The 21,937-nt window shown below is 40.1% G+C and overlaps 1 protein-coding gene across 2 annotated transcripts in view; it reads right to left on the bottom strand.

Annotated features, from left to right (window-relative positions):
* The window catches only part of FCHSD2 (FCH and double SH3 domains 2), a 169,564-nt gene that overhangs the window by 85,042 nt on the left and 62,585 nt on the right, over positions 1-21,937 (bottom strand). For both annotated transcript variants that reach the window (XM_063127236.1, XM_063127237.1), the window contains 5 exons: positions 14,965-15,041; positions 12,369-12,513; positions 8,164-8,297; positions 7,834-7,888; positions 6,618-6,746 (listed from right to left, as the gene is read on the bottom strand). In XM_063127236.1, coding sequence (XP_062983306.1) covers positions 6,618-6,746; positions 7,834-7,888; positions 8,164-8,297; positions 12,369-12,513; positions 14,965-15,041 — 540 coding nt within the window. The remainder of the gene's footprint in view (positions 1-6,617; positions 6,747-7,833; positions 7,889-8,163; positions 8,298-12,368; positions 12,514-14,964; positions 15,042-21,937) is intronic.

Below are 21,937 nucleotides of genomic sequence, written 5' to 3'. Positions count from 1 at the left end.
GGACTACAAAAAAATGGCCTGTTATAGACCTATTCTCCTTTGACTGTCAACAGGCCATTTGTTCATAGTTGAAACACTGCTAAGTCCAGAAAATAAGGTCTTAGTCTTGTGATTCCATATAGTGAGAAGGCATAGGGCAAGGAAGCAGACCACCCACAGGGTAGATCGGTCAAGAAAACGGCCACCACTACAACACCCATTCAATCTCTCTGTTTCAACCTTTTCAGCAGTCAAGAACACTTTCCCAAGCTTTTCACTGCAGTTTGGAGGACAGGAACCTTGATTCTATAAACGAAAGCTGAGATGTTCCGGACTGTGCACAAGGCGATAGATTCCAAGGTCTGTGCCGGATTGCAACAATGCAGATTTTCAGACAGCTACCATCCCCACCCCAGTAATAAAGCACTGTGCTGAGTTTATCTAACCCTCCCCCAACCTTTCTGATTTCCGAAAACAATAAAATAGCAAGCTTTCAAGGAAAAATGCAACCCCATCTGTACAAACAGCAAGGTCATGGCAATGGCAGATGCACTCAAAAAAGCTCAAGTCAGCAGCAATCAATGCTTATGATCCCTAAACTAGATAGGTTCCAGCAAAGCAAGTCAGGCATCAAACAAGCACTGCTTGATAAGTAGGCAGCTGCTCTTGCAATATGTAAGAACTACATAGCATAAATTCTTATTCTGGGGAAATAATCTGATTGGAGATAGGACTATACAAAACACAAACATGGTGGTCAAAAAGCCCACACAAGAGTAAGCCTCTTTGGTGCTTAGAATCAAATACTTTCAATTAAAACCTGCAAAATGCAAAAAAGGTCCTATAACATTAAAAAAGAGAGAGAGCATTTTGCAACAATTATCCTGATAGCACTTTGGTGCGGCACAACTAGCGAACACATGCAAGCAAAGTAATCATGCAAAGTATTTTCCCCACACCCCCGCCGAGGGTTTAATAGCACAGCTTTGCAGGACTAATTTAGATTCTGGAAATGACATGGGGAAATAGGTAAAGCTACCCCGCTGCCCCCAGTGCTAGTCCTTGAATCAAAATTTTCAGCCTTCCTATGGCTCCTATTGCAATTAAAAAAAACACGTGCTGGGATATTCCAACCACGGATCTCCTGTGTCACATCTGCTTTGTTCCCAAGTTTCTAAAGTTAGGGAGTGCACAAGGCATTCTAAATTTTACACTGGGGACATCATTACTCCGAAATAACAGTCGCAAATGGTGGTCTGTTTGGGGTCAAGGTTTCACGGAGGCCTGCAAGGAAGAGATCAGGCAAGACCCTGTTGTCTTAGAAAGGCAACAACACGCCCTACCCTACAGCTGAGGACGCTTTCCATGCCCTCCGGAGGGTCAGATGGATCTGGGTGAAATATGCTTTAGTCACTTCCCATTTAGATTACTGCAATGTATTCTACATGAGGCTGCCCTTGAAGAGTGTTCAGAAACGGGTGAAAAATGCTTCAGCCTGATTGCTTTCTAGTATACAGTTTATATATCCTATTACACCAGTCCAATGTTAACTGCACTGGTTCCCGATTTGTTTCTGGGCCCATTTCAAAGTACTGTTTCTTACCTACAAAGGTCTAAACAGTTTGGGACCAGGAAATCTGAAAGATCACTTTCTACCATACAACTCTGTCCATAGTTTATGATATTCCTAACAGGCTCTGTGGTATGTCCCACCACCAAGTGAGATTAGGTTGGTGGGGACACAGGGCAGAGCCTTCTCTGTGGCAGCCCCCCAACTGTTGAATCCCCTCCCTAGAGAGTTTAGATTGGCTCACTATTATTATTATTATTATTATTATTATTATTATTATTATTATTATTTTATATAGCACCATCAATGTACATGGTGCTGTACAGAGTAAAACAGTAAATAGCAAGGCCCTGCCGCATAGGCTTACAATCTAATAAAGTCATAGTAAAACAATAAGGAGGGGAAGAGAATGCCAACAGGCACAGGGTAGGGTAAGCAGGCACAGGGTAGGGTAAAACTAACAGTATAAAGTCCGCACAACATCAACTCTTTGCTCTGTTGAGGCGGGTGGTGAAAATGTCCCTGTTCTGTTTGGCTTTTAATGGTTTTTAATTTGAAATTGATTTTGCTCTCCAGAATGCTCTGTTTTTAATCTGGTTGTTGTTTTAAATTTATTTTAATATGCTTTTATGTACACTGCCTTGGAGGTCCTGTTTAGGACTGAAAGGTGGAGTTACCAGTAATTTCAATATACTGGAACTAGCATTTTGGAAATAATTTATTTGCACATATGCAGCTTAGCTTAATTGCACAGTGTATTTTGAATGCAGAAAGTAGAACCTAGGGTTTCATAGTCCTGCTCTCAAAGGAATTCTCCAAAGACACTGATATTATCAATGGTTATCTACTCTTCAAGAAATTGCTCACTGGAGGAGAGAAATACTTTAGTATTTTGGGCTGAATTTATAAACCAATATGCAGGAAACTTAAGACTGTCAGTTTAGTGCAGATTTAAGGATATTGCAATTCAGAGTTGCTTGAAAGCTCAACTTGAGTATCAAATTACTAATCTTACAAGATCAATCAATTTTTTGCTTTTGACCAGTGCATTTTGTATACTGAGTATGTATATGACAGAACTAAATTACATCATGCTATCCTAGGCCAGGGCTGTCTGCACTCTGCTATACATATTATTTCTGGTGGGGGGAGGGGGTTAAATTATTTAAGAGGCATGGAGGTTCTGCAGGAAAAGTGACATTAAATTGATTTTTGGATCCTCTTCAGAGACTGCATTAATAATTAAAACAGCATTTTGAAAAGTACACCACACAGCTGTCTGGGGCTTTAAGACAGCCTATCTTAGTCCTCATGTTTCACTCTCAAGACAGAGTCCAACTGGAGGCATTCATGGCTTGTGCACAAGCCCCATTAAAATGCATGTGAATTACTTTCAAGTAGGTCTGTGTTCAGAAGTGCAATTGTTTTACAATGCTGTTGCGGCTTGAGCTTTTTGGGTGGGTAGTAGGAAAAGCAGAGAGCAGGCTTTCAGCTGAAATATCACAATCATTTGGGAAAATGCCGTTTTGACATATCACACAGCGATTCTAGATAACCCAGATCTAGCTGTCAACCAATTAAAGCATTTTAGTTGGTAAATCATCTGACTTTCAACAGATTTAAACGCCACTCCATAATATCAATTTCCAATGCTAGTCTCTTATAGCAAATAGCATCTTGCGGGACCTTAAAGACTAATATAACTGTAATGGCATACATTTTTGTGGACTAGAGTCCACTTCCTAGCTGCATGAATTGTAATCCTAAATATTTTATTATTTATTTATTTATTTATTTAGAATATTTATATACCACTCCCCATTGAAAAATTTCGGAGCGGTGTACAAGATAAAATGAAAATAAAAACAGAATAAAACAGTTAAAACAAAATTTAAAAGAAGCAAAAACAGATTCAAAGCTGCATATTAAGGAAAGGCTTCTTGGAATAAAGATGCATATATATATATATAAATAGTTATATGCATGGTGTGGAGAGGAGGATGGAGAGGAGTAAGGACAGAGGGAAATGCAATGCAAAAAGAACAGTGACAATTATGTAACAATGAAATAGTTACAAGGACCATTAACAAGCAATGCTGATCAGAACATCAACACTGAGTGCAATAAAACCCGTAATCTCAATTTATTAAGAAATTAAATTCTATCAGTAGTAGTTTGAATCAAGATTATGGTTGTTGTTCTTAATTCCACTATATATGTTAATTAGTTTAGTAATGCAAGGACATTTATCTTCTCAACAACACGGTGCCACTACCACTATTTTGCTCTTACATAATTTGCCACTGTATGTCGTTTTTGCATTTAATTTTCCTCAGACCTCACTTCTTCTATTCCAGTCCCTTAAACTGTATGTTATGCCTGCCAGTTTTGGATTACAATCCATCAATTTTGATGCTGTGGCCTTGAGTTCTTGAAAGCTTATGCCATAATATATTTGTTAGTCTTCGAGATGCCACAAGACACTTTCCCCCCCATATTGTCAAAACCTCAGTATAATGCACCATTTGAGAAACACTGGAAAGTGAATCTCAATAGTGCTGAGAAGAAAATCTTGGGAATCTTCTAGAACTATACTTTATTGTCATATGATGTCATTTTATGGAATAAGGCAAAGCAAGGTTTTGCTGATCTTATCACGAGAACAGAAGTCCCAACATCACAGTGAGTGCATGAACAGAAAGAAACAGAGGAAGGAGACTGCTCAGACAATTGGACTGAGACTTCAGAAAAGGACTACAATAAGATAGGAATTTGTAGAAGGCAGAAAGGCTGGCAAAAGATACAGGAAGATTCACTGAGCTCCACACATGTTGGTGCTATATCTTTTTCTTGCAACATTGTTTCAGAAAAAGTTGTTGCCAGCTGAACTGCTATTTAGTTAATCATTGACTGCTCAGACACAGCTTTTGTTAAGAACATCAGAAGAGCCTTGAGGCTGGATCAGACCAAGGGTCCATCTAGTCCAGCACTCTGTTCACACAGTGGCCAAGCAGCCAGTGGGCAGGGACCCACAAGGCAGGACATGGTGCAACAGCACCTTCCCACCCATGTTCCCCAGCAACTGGTGCACACAGGCTTACTGCCTCAAATACTGGAGATAGCACACAACCATCAGGGCTAGTAGCCATTGATAGCCTTCGCCTCCAGGAATTTATCCAACCACCCTTTTAAAGCCATCCAAATGGGTGGCCATCACTACATCTTGTGGTAGTGAGTTCCATAGTTTAACTATGTGCTTTGTGAAGAAGTCCTTCCTTTTATTGTCCTGGATCTCCCACCAACCAACTTCATGGGATGACCCCGTTGGGTTCTAGTATTTTGAGAGAGGAACAAAAATGTCTCCCTATCCACATTCTCCACACCATGCATAATTTTGTACACTTCTATCATGTCTCCCCTTATCCTCCCTTTTTCCAAGCTGAACAATCCCAGTTGATGTAACCTTCCCTCGTAGGGGAGATGCCCCAGCCCCTTAATTTAATTTAATTTTATTACATTTATATACCGCCCCATAGCCGAAGCTCTCTGGGTGGTTTACAAAAGTTAATCATTTTAGTTACCCTTTTCTGCCCTTTTTCAGCTCTATATCCTTTTTTAGGTGTGGTGATTGGTACTGTACACAGCATTCTAAGTGTGGCTGCACCATAGATTTGTGTAAGGGCAGTATGATACTGGCAGTTTTATTCTCAATTCCTTTTCTTATAATGCCTAAACATGGAGTTTGCCTTCTTTACAGCAGCCGCACACTGGGTGGACATTTTTATCGAGCTGTCCACCACAACCCCAAGATCTCTTTCTTGTTCGGTCACCGCCAGCTCAGATCCCATTTGGTTATACTTGAAAGTTGGGGCTTTTTGCCCCAACATGCATCACCTTACACTTGCTTACATCTCAGATATGTTATGATGATGATGATTGAATTGGTCTCCCATTTTCTTAATATGGGCTAGATGGACCCTTGGTCTGAGCCAGCATCAGGGCTCTTCTTATGTCCTTATGACTGGAAGGGACAGATGTCCCAGACATTGGCGAACAACCAGACAGGTTCAGAAAATTAGTTCAAACCTACCACCACCCAGTTTACGGCTAAGGGCACTTATAGAAAAAAACTCATCCATATTATACTGTTTTAAAGATAAATGTTAAAATCAGGCTGGGATCCCAAAAGCTACTTCATGTGCTTTTTTGATGTGCTCATCAGTTTGCACATGCGCACTGGAGCGCTCTTTCTTTCTGAAGTAGACCCTCAAATTCTACTGTATAGAATGAAAATAAAATAAAATTCAAAAGGGTTTTGCTATGGGACATGGTGGGATTGTTTATCAAACACAAGTCCAAAAGATCTTTGAGCAAACAGAACTAGTTGCATAGTTCCTTAGATCCAGGCCATAAAATATGCTATGTACAGGAGTTAAACATTCACTAATGTGCCATGTTTCACACTGGTTCAATTCAGACATAGCACCAAACTATGGTTTAGAACCCAAATGATTTGAATTTCCAAATATACACCAGGCAAGCCATAATTGAGAGCTATTTTCTGCTTCCGTTTTCTGTGTTCTCAGTACTCACATTCTTACGTTCATTCCTGTCTCTGTGGTGTAGCAACCTCTGGAGACAAAGTGATGGCTTTAAGTATGGTTTATCAATTCAGTCATCCAGCAAAACCAAATTATGCACCAATTATGATCTACAAATCCAACTTAAACAAGGGTCCCTGATTCTGGTTTGCTGGCTGATTGTGAATCATGTCTTATCAATTCAAGCTTCTACAAACATAGTTTTGCATGGTTTGATGTCTAAATTAATCCATTGACTCAACTTTTTTCTCATAAATTAGAGACCACAAGTTATGGTATTTAGTACACTGTAATTAAACAGAAGACTTCTTAAAATCTACTAAAATCTTTTTAGACACTGAATGAACTTAAACAAATCCTTCAGAGTGAAGCAATAATGTATTATCATATTATCTAAATTATACTGTAAAATAGGATTGATAAAAGCGGGAAAATGCGAGTTATTCAACTAAACTATCTGACATTACCTTCATAATGTTTACTAAGTCCGTCTGATAGTAGCGATCTTGGTGTGCATTTGCAGCTGCTAATGTGAGAAGGTAGTCATTCCTTGCATGAGTAGCTTTAGAATTACACTCAGACCGTCGTGCTTTTAACTATATCAATAAAACAAAGTTAGATGGTAAAGAAATGACGAGCAGTAATTAAGATGTGAAAGTTTAATATTGTGAAACAATGCTATAATAAGAGGATGTAGGTTTGACAATCTGGTACATCTTTCCAAAGGTACTGGTTTTACAAAATGGTATAGCCATCTAATTCGGTAGGTAATTCCTTCAATAAAGTCAGTGGCTCTCCACTGCTACTAATACGTAATAATAATCCTTAGCACATGTTAAGCATTCAAAATACTTCATATACTTTGCCTCAGTAATCCTTACCACCAGCCCTAATCACTATTATTCCAATACCGCAGATGAAGGACTGAGATTGTGACAGTGGTCTAACTACAGCCACCAAGGGGAGACTTCAGAGCTCACAGTCATAACCTATTAACTATGATACAGTACAACATTCCTGAATGACCCTAGAATCATAACTGAAATAGTTTACAAAGGCAGGATATGTATTGCATATTAGCAGCAGCATTGGTCTGCTACTCCCACAATTTGGGTGGGAATCTAAGTCTAAAGGCCCCTTTACATCATACTTTTCTTTTACAGAAGTCACCTTAACGTAACAGAACACTGTGGGTGTTAACTCAGCAGTTAAACAGCTACATGAGACAATTTGCTGTATATGTTGTGCCATCTATGTTAAAGTAAACCTCCCAAAATTAAGTAATACTAGCGGGTAAACCAGAGACAAAGACTACAAATAGAACAAACCCAATAGTGTTTCTAAAACCCAGTTCTCTAAACCCAGTAGGAGGAAAGAGTTTGGCATTTTGTGGGTACTTCCTTCTCTGGGAAGAGGTTTAAAAAAGTTGCCCCTCAGAAAGTGATAAGAGAAATCCCTACAGAAAGCCCCTCTTTACACTAATGAGAAATGTGCAAGGATTTCAAATTCCTATGGAGTTGCTGAATGGATTCCAATATGCAGCCATGCCTCAAAACTGAAAAATGAACCTGCTGCAGTAACAGTTTATCTAGCATTAAAAGGTTCTACTTTTTGGATATTTGTGACTCATCCCTAAATAGAATATATCCCTACAATGACATTATGCAACTTATTTTTACTCACCTTTACACTTGCTTTCTGTAAGCTTATCCTCGACTGAAAAAGACTAAGTTTAGACCTATAAGAGAAAGTAACACAACAGATCAGTAGATTCCTAGAAGAGGTAATGCATTTAAAGAGCTGCTTATTTGAAAGAATTTAACTTTCAAAATAGGCGTCTAGCACTGACATAGCAACAGAGAAATGTAGTAACTTGGAGATGATTCTACAGGTGGCCAAGGGAGTGTGCTTGTTTACAAACTTGGTTATACCACCAATGGTCAAGCAAGATGCATTACCAAGAGCTATTTAAAGCAATTTACATGCAGAGATTGTAGACATGCTGGAACATACTTGGCCTCAATATCGGCCTTTTCACGGACAGCATGAGCCATCTGCTCCGTTTCAAAGTACTTCTTCTTGCCCTTAGCTAAATCTTTTACTGTCTCTTGCAATTCAGCCTGGATCCTGGTCAGCTGGTCCACACACTAGATAAAAACACACAAACGTACACAATTATCATCTATTATTATTGCATCAAAAACTGTAGTTACTTCTGTATCTGTACATTAAAAATATTCATTCCGATTATATTAATACAAGGTATTCTTACTCTGGGCATGTTAGTGCAAGTTCAATTTGTCTGCTATGAGCTTCATGGGGTATTTGATGCACTCTTCAATGGTTTTCTGTGATGCTTATTTCTATGCTTTTATCATGGTTCTAAGAATATTTTAGAATCATTGTTTTAAGCATTGTTGGAGCTGGGATGATTACCTTCCAATTACAGTACATCTCAATTCTCAGTAAATTAATGTAGCAAAGAGGCTAAATGCTTTTTTCAAGTGTATAAACAAGGAAATGATTAGCATTTTGAGAGTAGCGACTAAAGTAAAGTGGCTAAATACTGTTCCATATTTGACTTCAAAGCATAGGAAACTTTGCCAAAACATAGCTCAGCGATAGCAGTGCAGAAAGTCCCAAGTTCAACCCCTGGCATTTCCAGTTAGAAGGATCTGAGGACTGGGAAAGAAGTTTGCTTTCAGGCCCTGGACACATGTTGCCAGTCAGTATAGGCAGTCCTAGGCAAGATGGACAATGTATAAGGCAGCTTCAAATGTTCATTTTGGACAAAATGAAGTATGTCTAAACTAAATATGAAAGTCTTCTGAAAACCAAGACCTAATAGCTTCACAGCTCACTTCCAGTGCAAAGAATCCAAAAAACATTGTAACACTGGGGAAGTGTTTTTGCTGCTTTCATTTCTCTGAACTGTGCTATTCTGGCTGAGCAAGAATGTGGTTGAATAAAGGTTGCCAACATTTTATGTAAATACTGAAAAAGAGATGCCAGCTTAAAATTTAGATAACATTTCTTGTTTATGGTCTCAGATGCAAGATGCCATCTCAGTCTTTAACTCTTGGTTGAAAAGATTGCATTGCTAAATCCTTCAAGGACTTTTAGGGGTGGAAATCAGCACTCCCTTACATACCCTGGCTAAACTTAGAAAAGGAGCAATAGAAATTGCATGCTTAAGTCGGGGTTGGAACTGCAAGAAAGGAGCGATCGTCAGGCATTCCCTTAGCTCCTGTTTGCAAAGCTTAAATGACAATAACTCTCTTTAAATCATAGAATCATAGAATAGCAGAGTTGGAAGGGGCCTACAAGGCCATCGAGTCCAACCCCCTGCTCAATGCATATTCTTTCTCTTCCTTTCCCTCCCTCCCTCTCTACACACACAAACATACAAAACACACTTTCATTATCGTCTTGGAAATGAGGTTGAGCTATCTTGGAAAATATTACAACTTTAATTTACAGAATACAAGCTATGCAACAAATGGATAGAAATGCTCATGATCCCATTGTTGTCCACTCACTTTAGTGTTGCTTTCAGTCTTTTAACCTCATCTGTTTTCAATTCCATCTAGTATAAAATGTGATTAAGGCACCTAAATACTCACTCATATGTATATTAATGAATATAATACCTCAAAATGAACCTTTCCAATGTTTATTCAGTGAATATTGGGTGTTATCCAATGTATAAGATACCAGTTCACAGGTTTAGGTGCTAATGCACAATCTTGGATGTGTTTCTGGTACCAGCCTGAATAAATTGCTACAAATCTTGAAAAATCAACCCTGAAGATGATGATTTAACAAACAGTACTTCATCCACTACACCATTTCTCAAAAAAAGGTTACATTTGCCTTCCTCGATCAGAATAGCCTGCTCTGTGTATTAATGCACAAGGTTGCTTCTGTACTGATTTTCTGGCAAGCTGCCTGGGATGCCTTTACAGGATGTGGCTGAATCATTTCAATGTCCGCTGGACTGGTAGATCCTTGGATATTACCTTAAAGGTTCTTAAAAGGTAACATATTTTAAATTCAAAGCCTATTCTAGTATAATTTGGAAAAATTTCAAAGTTACCGCCAAAGAAATTTATTTTTCATAGATTCTTGCTACCAAACTGGAGTGTATCTAATTTCATTTACAAAGCAAGTTCTTCTCTTTTTTTTTTTGCTGGATGTTCTTTCCCAGTTATTTGGGGGGAAATGTATGCTTGCATTATGAGCTACTGTTGCTTCAGGAAAAAGAAAGCCAACTCAATAAATGTAAACAAGAAAGCACCTATGTTCACAATCATAAAGCATTGGGTTTGGGGGAAGTCTCATAGTCATCTAGTTCAACTTCTAACAACATAATTTAGCAAGTGATGAAATGTATTCATCTCTCCAGATTCTGCACCATGGAACTCAAATATCTGATACTAACAATGCAAATGGAATTGTTATGGAAAATAACTGATTTCCCACTTTCGTCCATTTTTCCCCTCCCCTCCTTCTTCCAAGAACCCTCATTTCCCTGCCCCAAAATGCTATCCTAAGTTTATTTCTAAGTGATTTAGACAAGTAGAGTAGTCCCTCTACTCCCAGGTAGGGAAGAAATGCCCCATTTACCTACTTGGGTAAGGTCGCTTACTCAGGTGTAAAGGATGAGCCCTAGCCGCTGGTTAAATCGCCGGGCGCTTGCTTGCGCATCTGGCATACACACACATACCTCTTTTCCTTTCCACACGATCCGGCGGGAATTTGGGAAGGGATAGTGAATACTGATGGGATGGAGGGGAGGTGAAGCGGGACGTTTCTGCCACGTAGGCAAGGTGGGACAGGAATGTCCCAGGGGACATTGCGAAGGGGGTTGGGCAGGAAGGGAGATGGTGCAGAATTAACCCTTTCCCTCCCTATCTGAGCATGTCTGGTGACGTTAAAGGTGACGATTTGGGCTAGTAGCCAATTGTAAGTGTAGGATGTTTTTCCCCTCTGTATAAAACTAAAAGTTAATCTCTGTTTGTGGCCTTCCCTCTCCCATTTGATCTGAGGGGAGGACCTTTGCGCAAAGAAGATTTCTTGGTACCTGGAAAGTGGAAATAAACCTTCCTTTTGAAAACTGCATCCGGATTGCCTTTTTATTGATTTAATTGGGTTGTAATCCACAGTTTTTGTAACAGAATGATTTGCACATAAGAATTGATTTGCTGGATCAGAGCAAGAGTCCAGCTTCTGCTAGCCAAATACTTCTGGGAAGCCCACAGGTAAGAGACAATTAACCTGATCACACGCCACGCCACCATGGCTTAATTTACCTGTGGGGTCTGTTGTGTTGTCCTGGGTGCCCTTGAGTGCCATTTTTGCATTATGGTGAGTCTGACTTCTAATACTGAGGAAGAGGGAGAAAATGTTCTATCCCCTTTTCCACACACTGTCCTCACTGCCCAGCTGTCTTTTTTCTTAAGCTAAAAGGCCCCAAATACTTTCACAAGGTACTCTAAAACCTTGATAATTTTGGTTCCTCTTTTCTGTACCCTTTCCAGTTCTATGATATTCTTAATGAGATGGAATGATCTCAGATTTACTGTTTAGATTTGGGTTTTCAAAACACACAAAAAATCTGGGGTGGAGGTGGGTGAATAGATATTTTTAACGGTTTAAAACACACACCAGATATTGGCATATAAATGGCCCAGGAGACATTGCTATGAATTGGAACAGAAATAAGGAAATGCATATGGCACTGAAGTGCTCATTTTTCAACCATTAAAGCAATGCCCAGACATTTTGTGGTTTCAGTAGTCTTCAGACACCACCCACATCTTTTGAACCTGTTGTCTGCAGTCATGAGGACTAGATGTTTGGCTATTTAACAAGTACAGAGATGTGTAGACAAGGTGGCCCTTCACAGAGTTTAGGATGACATGGTATTTTATAATCATTGAGCAAAAAGGATAGCAGTACTCTACCCAGATGGTTTGAGCAAGAGCTATATCTCAGGAAACAAAGGAACAGGGGAAAAGGGTGTGGGGAAGACACCACAAACTCTATCACAGCTCTGGCTGAGATAAGGCGAAAGTCTTCCTTATCACCAATATAAAGCAAAGTAAATAACTTGACCAAAGGTTCTTAGCAATAGTTCTGCCATAAAATACAATTTGCATAACTGAACAGTGCTCCTCTAAACTGAAGATACACAATGAAATCCCCTAGGATAATACCTTTTTCAGCTGCTGTTCTTTAAAACACTTCACTGCCCTGGCAGGTTCAGAAATTAGGTTTTTATAGTTTTCACAGATATTGAGTCTGGATTGAGCCACTTGCACTGAGCCTTCAAGAAATGATTTCCACACTGGATACATGCTCCTAAAATACAGAAATAAATGTCAGAAGAGCAGTGGATGTTTGGAGGAGGGCAAAGAAGAGAGTGGGAGAAAAATAGGAAGCTGTTTTACTGTTAACAGTTTACACAGAAGTGCCAATTTCTATAGTATAAAGCCAGAGGAAGACACATTCTTACCACTGAAGACCTTGCACTTCAATAAACTGTCCACAAACTGAAGGTCTATCTAGAAATCTAGTATCTAATACTTTATCATGGAAAAGTTTATTTGTTTATTTTGAAAACAAAATTCATGTTGAAGAGATAGCATGGAAGTTTGTGCATTCCGATCAGCCATAGTACAGTGTGCCCACTACTTTCAACTTAATTTTAAATAGCAACCAAAAATGGCTCGTTTCCCAAAAATCTGGATTTTATAATTGGAAAACAAAAATAAAGAGTATTCCTAACCAAACTCATGCAGTTATAAGCCTATACAAATTATGTCTGCAGTTGTCAGTCTTAGTCTTAAACCCTATGAAAATTAATGATATTTGCTCACAATTTATGGCCTGTTCTTGCATAGCCAGTGTGGTAGTTGTAATGTGACAGATCATGGGCTCATATATCCTCCTCCACTGGCTCAATTCTTGGCATTACAAGAATGAACAAGTTTGAGATTCAGCTCACACCCTCTCCCCTCCCTGTGTAAGAGGAAGAGATTTAAAGATCACTGTCACACTTTGTAACAAACCACAGTTTCCTGGTTTGTCCAACTATGGGAAACTGTGGCTTGTACTAACCGAAGTTCCTTCCCTTGTGCAGGAAGGGGAGAGGGGAGTGTGTGAGCCCGGGGACCTGTCATTACGTCTGAACTGGGCTGCTACACATAAAACATTTACTCAGGACCAGGGCCTAAGAGTGCAGGGCCCACTCAGTTTCATTAATTTGCTGTGAAATATGGGTGGATTGAGCAAATGTGTGATCTATTTACAAAACAGGCCTCAGTTCACACCAAAGGCTGAACGTATAAAGGGAAAGGGTGCATGAGACTGAGGGTCACTCCCACTATATACAAGTATGATCTATACTGGGATAAGCAACCTGGTGCCCTCTAGAAGTTTTGGCCAGCAATTACCCTTGGTTTATGTTGTGTTTTTAAGCTATAGCTACATAATAGATGTTTTCCCAAAATAAACTCTACTCTACTTTCAGTTAGTACGTTCATTTTCTGTACTTTCAGTTAGTTCAGTCTTTCCCAGATCCCACAAGTAGTTTCATTCAGGTACAAGAAAGCTAAAGGAAAATCATATTTGCTATATTACACTTAAGTCTTCAAGTATTGCAGTACAGTTTATTTCTTTATTCGATTTATATCCTGCTTTTCAATTAGAGTCCTCAAAGTGGCTTACAATATTTATATACACAGCACAGCAAGATCCACATGCTCAAAAACAGGGCATGTCTCTGGTGGTTCCACATAAACCTATGGCCAGACTGAAATCCACCAGGAGAAGAGCCCTCAGTGTGGTGGCCCCCTTCCTAAGGAAGGCACCAACATTGTATTGTTTCTGGCACCTCCTGAAAACATTGTTATTTCAGTAAGCTTTCCTTGAGTGACCAGCCATGGTTCTACCAGAACTCAGTTTTATCAGAATTCTGTTTCTTTTTAAAATAGTAATTTTTTTTAACATGGCCTTTTTATTCTTTTATCTTTTGTTCTATCTGTTATTCACCATTCCAAAACCTTTTGGATGTAAATCGGTATACAAATACTGTAAATTAAATAAAAATTTTTTTTAAAAAAAACACCAAACTGATCAACACCAGCAGCTCCACTTGAGCAGAATCCATCATCTGATATAACTTCCCACAGGGCAGTTGATATCAGTTGGCCGGTGTGTGTGTGTGTTTGTGGCATCCAACTAAAGCAGGCCCTGATATTCCCTTTTCCTGCTCCTGTCTCCCTCACTCCTTCTTCCTTCCCACAGGGAAGTCATATGATCGGCTTGGTCCAGTATCAAGGTTACTCCAGTAAGTGTGACTCTTGGATCATTTAGTCTTGCATAATGTGGAGGACCCAGCCATGTTTAGGAGAGCACAGCTTTTCTGCAAGTTGGCTCCATAGAAGCAGCTCACAGGGAGACTGATTAGTAAGGACAGAAAAACCAAGAGGAATAAACAATCTTTCTTCAATCCACTTTTTTTGGCTTTTTGTTGTTGTTGAGGTGCATACATTTAGCACATTATATACCTGTAATGGCTTACTAACCCCCTATTGTTCCATTTAACTCTGTCAGCATCCCTCAGATTTCCAAAGTGCCTTAAATATTTAAGAAAGCAATGAGATGACAACGAGATGAGAAAGCAATTTTGCATCAGTTACAAAATAGAGACCACTTGATCAATATAATATCAATATAGGATCAGTTACTAAAGGGAAAGCACTGTCAGCAAAGTAGGACATTAGAAATGGATATAATTGTTAAAATTACCTAAAATCATTCCGCTCCTCAGCTTTTATTCCAGGCCACTCTTTCTTTAAGTACTGACTAGCCAATTTCTGAATGCCCTGTTCAAAAGATAAAAACAATTATTTACAAACAAACTTATACTCTTGGCATTTCCCCAAAAGTATTTTACTATAAAATATTCAACAAGGTTTTTCAGGAGGTAGAGGAGAAGATCCTTACCTCCTCTGCTGGACTGAAATTTCCAGCAGAGCCAGTAAGCGCAGATCTGCCAAGGCCCATTTTATTTATTTATTTATTTATTTATTACATTTCTATACCGCCCAATAGCCGGAGCTCTCTGGGCGGTTCACAAAAATTAAAAACATTCAAAGTATAAAACAACAGTATAAAACCATACTATAAAAAACAATATAAAAGCTCAACCAGATAAAAACAGCAGCAATGCAAAATTACAAATTTAAAACACCAAGTTAAAATTTATTTATAGACTGTTAAAATGCTGGGAGAATAAAAAGGTCTTCACCTGGCGTCTAAAGGCATATAATGTAGGTGCCAAGCGAACCTCCTTAGGGAGCTCATTCCACAGCCGGGGTGCCACAGTGGAGAAGGCCCTGCTCCTGGTAGCCACCTGCCTCACTTCCTTTGGCAGGGGCTCGCGGAGAAGGACCCCTGAGGATGACCTTAGGGTATGGGCAGGTACATACGGGAGGAGGCGTTCCTTCAGATAGCCTGGCCCCAAGCCGTTTAGAGCTTTAAATGTTAATACCAGCACTTTGAATCGGGCCCGGACCTGGACTGTACTATCCAAAGGCAGCAGTAAGGAAACGTATGTGATTCTCCCCATCTCTCCCCCATCCCCCCTCTCCACACACTTTGGTTGCCTTCAAGGGGAGTCAGGATTACTATAGTTCTGCAGTAGTGGTATTACCAATACAACTCAAGATGATAACAGGCTATTACTGTAGATATGGTTTCTCATAGGAATTAGTGTTCCAAGGTGGTAGAACGCCAATAGTATTTGATGGTGTACGTAAGGAAGCTCCCTCTTAATCAGTGGCATGACACAAACACACACACCATGGCAGTTATAACCACTATGATTAGTTGTGCATACAATTGGTGCTGCCAAAAAGGACTGTATATATTGCAATTCTAAGCTTATGTCCACAAGTGATCATGTTGTTACCTACCACACTTAGATGTTATTTTTTGTTATCAGTTTCACTGAAATTTTTGATGTTCTTGCAGAGATTTTCTAAAGAGTACCAACGGCAATTTAGTTGTGTATATGGAGCTATTCTTTTACCATCAGTAGCACGACACTCTCCCATACACTTCACCCTTTGCAAGATGAGCTAACAGCTAGACAAAATGATCAACGTTTTTTTTTAAAAAATCTGTCATTGACCCTTATTAAGTTAAAAGACTTGGAACGTCTGAGTTTGGGGACATTTCACATAGGAAGCCATAAATGGCTGCAAAAGAAGCTCCTTTTCAGTTAGTAGTACAGCAAGTTTGTATTCATAATCAGTATATAGTATAAGGTTCTCCTTGTTCGGCTCTCAAGGACACTTGCTGCTTCTCTTTTGAAAAGGTCCCAAGACAAAGACCATCTCTGTTTTTCTCCAACTGGGAAATCTACCAATAGTTTAACCTTTGGCACAATTACACTGAGTATGAGGCTTAGGAGTGTGCTCAGCACTAGCTTGTGGGTCACTTGGCATCCTTTTAATTCAAACTGTCAGGATTGTGATATCTCAAATGAAGGCAAAAATGTAGGCTTTATTGTAGATATGCCCATAAGCCCAGCAGTTTAATTTTATATTTTTATTTATTTATGTGTATTGATTCGTTTAGGTACTGAATATAACAATATGAAATTGTAAACACCCAGGATAAAAATGTCTAAAAAGTCTTATTTCTAATTAGGAATCGAAAGGTATTTATAAAAGGGCAGTATTGCCCACCCAGTCTGGAGTATAATCTGCCATATTTTAATTGGCCATTTTTAAAGCTTTTAAAAGCCATTCCATATGCTTACTCACAAGTAAGCATCACTGTGTTCAATCGGGCTTTCTCCTCTGTAATTATGTTTAGGACTGCAGTCTTATTTATTTAACTTATATACCGCTCCCATAGCCAGGGCTCTCTGGGCGGTTTACAGAAATTCTAAAATTAAGATAAAAATGAGTATACAAAATTTAAAATTCTAAAACACAGAACATACACACATAAAGCATTAAAAACCGTTAAAAAACTAAACATGTGGGTGATTAAGATGTGCCACCATATGCCTGGGCAGAGAGGAAAGTCTTAACCTGGTGCCGGGAAGATAGCAGAGTTGGTGCCAGGCGAGCCTCGTCAGGGAGATCATTCCATAGTCTGGGGGCCACCACCGAAAAGGCCCTGTCCCCCGTTGCCACACTCCAAGCCTTTCTCAGAGTAGGCACCCGGAGAAGGACCTTCGGTGTTGAACGTAGTGACCGAATATATTCACGTTGGGAGATACTCCGAATTAGAAATTGCCCTGCATTCACCTGATTTTCACATAACAGCTGTCAGGGATGCGCAGGAGAGAGCGAGTGCACTGCCTCCCATGTGACCACCACTTGTGCTTTTGCTCAACCAACTATGATTGGCCCATTTGGAGCTTGTTGAGCACGATGTAAAGTGAAGCTCTTTGGGCAAATATCCCAAGTTCTAAGTATAAGCTGATGGGATCTGAGCTAGCGGTGACTGACCAAGGAAGAGATCTTGGGTGTTGTGTGGTGGACAGCATGATGAAAATGTCAACTCAGTGTGCAGCGACTGTGGAAAAGGCAAATTCCATATTAGGTATAATTAGAAAAGGATTTGAAAATAAAACTGCCGAGATCATACTCCTCTTATACAATGGTGCGACACACTTAGAATATTGTCTACGGTTCTGGTCACCGTGCCTAAAAAAGGGCAACTAAAATGATCAAGGAGCTAGAGCAACTCCTCTATGAGGGAAGGTTACATCAACTGGGATTGTTTAGCTTGGAAATAAGGTGAGTAAAGGTGGGGTGGGGGACATGATAGAGAAGTACAAAATTATGCATGGTGTGGAGAAAGTGCATAGGGAGATTCTCTCTCTCATAATACTAGAACCTGGGGACATCCCATGATGCTCAGTGGTGGGAGAGTCACGATCCTTTTTTTAATTGTGGTGCTCTGTGAATAGAAACATCTGCCCAGGGAAGCTTATTTTGGATCTAGTTTTCCATCTTTTTGGTGCCAGGAAAAGAGCTTTTATTTTTCCAGGCTTTTAATTGTTAAACTGTGATGATTTTACTGCTCCTAGTTTACATTTGCTAGTTTATGCTTTTTAATTTTGTTACTATATTGTGACAATATTTGTTTTAGTTCTATTGTGTAAGCCACCCTAAAAATATTTTAAACCATGGAGAATATAGACATTTTTACCCAAAGTATTTGTGAAGAGCATGGAGGATCAGCATTGCACCATTCTGCTCAGCTATGCTGGCCTGAGCAATGGTCAGCATTTTGCATAGCATTGGCAGAGTAGGAAGCAGCCACAAATAGCATCAAGGTTGACTTGTACTAGATTATCTGTTTAAACACAAACTACTTGTCACTCGATTGTTTCTTGAAGAAGAGGGCCAGTTGACCCAGGGATATCTTTGAGTGCCTAAATGCCATGACCACACTGCAGTTAAAGGGCACCAGGGAAAGCTTTTTACTAATCTCTTCACCAACAATAATTACTGGATTAGCATCTTAATTTCATCCATTCAAGGATACTGACAGTTGCTAAAATAGGGAAATAGTTTTAGCTCCATATTCTGGGGATCTCTCTCAAACCAAACTTTAGATGCTCACATGAATATATAATTAACAAGTGAGAACCCATTAAAACCATTGGCAGGAAGGGAAGAAGAGAGGCATAGCAATTTCCCCATTCTTTAACATCTGTCTCCATCCCCCAACCATAGATCCCGGCTCTATAGACCTGACTTCAGGGATAGCTTCAGCAGTTGAGCCTCTCTGCTTGGGGTGGGGAACTTATCCAACCTTTCGAAGCTATTGTAGAGTTTGTGTCAAAGAGTTTATTCCCTTGAGATGACATCAAGGCCATTGGGTGGGAACTGAACTTGCTTCCTCTCCCCTTCAGCCCCAATTGGCTAAAGCATTGCTCACATAGAATCATAGAATCATAGAATCGCAGAGTTGGAAGGGGCCTACAAGGCCATCGAGTCCAACCCCCTGCTCAATGCAGGAATCCACCCTAAAGCATCCCTGACAGATGGTTGTCCAGCTGCCTCTTGAATGCCTCTAGTGTGGGAGAGCCCACAACCTCCCTAGGTAACTGATTCCACCGTCGCACTGCTCTAACAGTTAGGAAGTTTTTCCTGATGTCCAGCCGGAATCTGGCTTCCTGTAACTTCAGCCCGTTATTCTGTGTCCTGCACTCTGGGAGGATCGAGAAGAGATCCTGGCCCTCCTCTGTGTGACAACCTTTTAAGTATTTGAAGAGTGCTATCATGTCTCCCCTCAATCTTCTCTTCTCCAGGCTAAACATGCCCAGTTCTTTCAGTCTCTCTTCACAGGGCTTTGTTTCTAGACCTTTGATCATCCTGGTTGCCCTTTTCTGAACACGCTCCAGCTTGTCTGCGTCCTTCTTGAATTGTGGAGCCCAGAACTGGATGCAATACTCTAGATGAGGCCTAACCAGGGCCGAATAGAGAGGAACCAGTACCTCACGTGATTTGGAAGCTATGCTTCTATTAATGCAGCCCAAAATAGCATTGGCCTTTCTTGCAGCCATATCGCACTGTTGGCTCATATTCAGCTTGTGTTCTACAACAATTCCAAGATCTTTCTCGTTTGTAGTATTGCTGAGCCAAGTGTCCCCCATCTTGTAACTGTGCCTTTGGTTTCTATTCCCTAAATGTAGAACTTGGCATTTATCCCTATTAAATTTCATTCTGTTGTTTTCAGCCCAGCACTCCAGCCTATCAAGATCACTTTGAAGTTTGTTTCTGTCTTCCAGGGTATTAGCTATCCCACCCAATTTTGTGTCATCTGCAAATTTGATCAGCGTTCCCTGCACCTCCTTGTCCAAATCATTAATAAAAATGTTGAAGAGCACTGGGCCCATTGAAGAGCACTGAACACATACACTGTTCTCTGCTGTCAATGTTCTGTGAAGGCAACACACAAATACAGCCTTAGTCCCTGCCACTTCTTATGGGACCAGAATGTCATAGAAACAAGTTTTCCCATATTCACCATGTTTAATATAGTTGCAGGGACTCACTGCAGCTATATACAATGCAGGGTACTCACTCTAACCCATCTCCTCATCCGTCTTAAACACTAGTGCAGCTACACACAACTACTTTGCTAATATAGTGAGTGATATAGTACTTGGCTGCATCCAGAGGAAAGATAAGGGAGGATCAAGTTAACTCTTTTCTCTATTCCTTAAAGATTGCTATAAATATTCAGATTAAATAATTTTTCATAAGAAAACATGAGAAGCGATAATTATTATAATTAATTTAATGGATTGCAGCTTACAAGGACTGAGTAATTTTGAAACTATAGCAGTCTACATACATTTTGCTGAATGTAATTTTATCCTTACAAATGGGAACAAGTTTACAACAGTGAGCTAATGAATGGCATTTTTTAAAGGCAGTGGCCAGGTTTTTCAAAACTATTTAATTTTAACGTTACTTTTTTACTTCCGGTCTTGCTCCAACTTTTTTCTTTAATGGACAACTACAGATTTAAAAACGTGTAGCAGAGGAGAAATGTAACTTTTCTACTACTCTGATATTATCCTTAAACATTCTCACAGGATACTACTGCAAGGGACGAAGAAGCTGAAGTCGGGATTAACACATCTGTCCAGCAGAAAGAATTAAGCACTAATGACCACTTGCATTGAAACTATCCTTCTATGTAGCAGTGTCCTTTCCCCTTGCTATCTAGCACCTTTATATTCCATTACCCAACCTGGAATTCATTGCCAGCACCTTCAGAGTAAAGGAGACTGCAGGTAAACCACCAAGGTTACTGAAGCAGGGAGGCAGACCAGAAAGGGATACAGCACATAGCTGTCTCAACCTCCTTCTCCTGAACTGATGTCATCACCTCCCACTGCCATAACACCCTCTGCGTTGCACTCCATCTATATTGGCCTCAACTTCATCCATTCCTAGACATAACACAAGCCTCAGTTGACCCCAGAAAATCTACCAAAACCTCAAACCCACCCAAATGAACAAATACCAGTACAGACCAGCAGCTTTCACACACTACCCAGATAATACAGTGTGTGTGTGTTTGTGTGTAGGTGTGTGTACAACAAACAATCCCCAAACAACCCTATCCATCCTGCCATTTTATTGGAAATTCCCCCTTCAAATGATTCTGCCCTTGTCCTTGGCCCTCCCTGAAGGGATCCCCAAAGGTAAACCCCCTTCAGTGGCAACCCACCGGTGACAGCCTTTCAAATAAACCCCACCTCCAACGAAGTAGCAATGGCTCAAACAAACAGAGGTAAGTCTTTACTGTGCAGAGCTTGTCCTCCAGGCCTGGCTTATTTTCCCCCAGGGCTGGTATTGGCTCTGTCCTACAGAAGTGTTTGCACCCTGGAGGATGCTAGATGGCAACACCTCCATCCAGGAGCAGATGTTTGTGCTGCTGAGGTTACTGCTGCTTTTATGAGCTACAGTTGCTAGCTTTTGGAGCAGCCCCTGCTCTAACTGCAGCCATCAGTACGTAATAATGCCTTAAAAACTTCCCTGTTAATTTCTGGATGTCATGCTGCTTTAAAAGGCACAGAAGTAGGCCAGGCTTTGTCATCCATGAAAATTACCGTTGGAACTAGAGATGGAAAGGCTACCAGCAAGGCCTTATCTTTTGACTGGGCCAAAGGTGTATAGACCTGGTAGTCTGACAAGGGTACTACTACTGACCTTTTCTACATTATGGCACAAAG

This window comes from Elgaria multicarinata, chromosome 5 (assembly GCF_023053635.1).
Source record: "Elgaria multicarinata webbii isolate HBS135686 ecotype San Diego chromosome 5, rElgMul1.1.pri, whole genome shotgun sequence".
NCBI lineage: Eukaryota > Metazoa > Chordata > Lepidosauria > Squamata > Anguidae > Elgaria > Elgaria multicarinata.
This window is presented reverse-complemented; position numbering and strand designations above follow the sequence as displayed.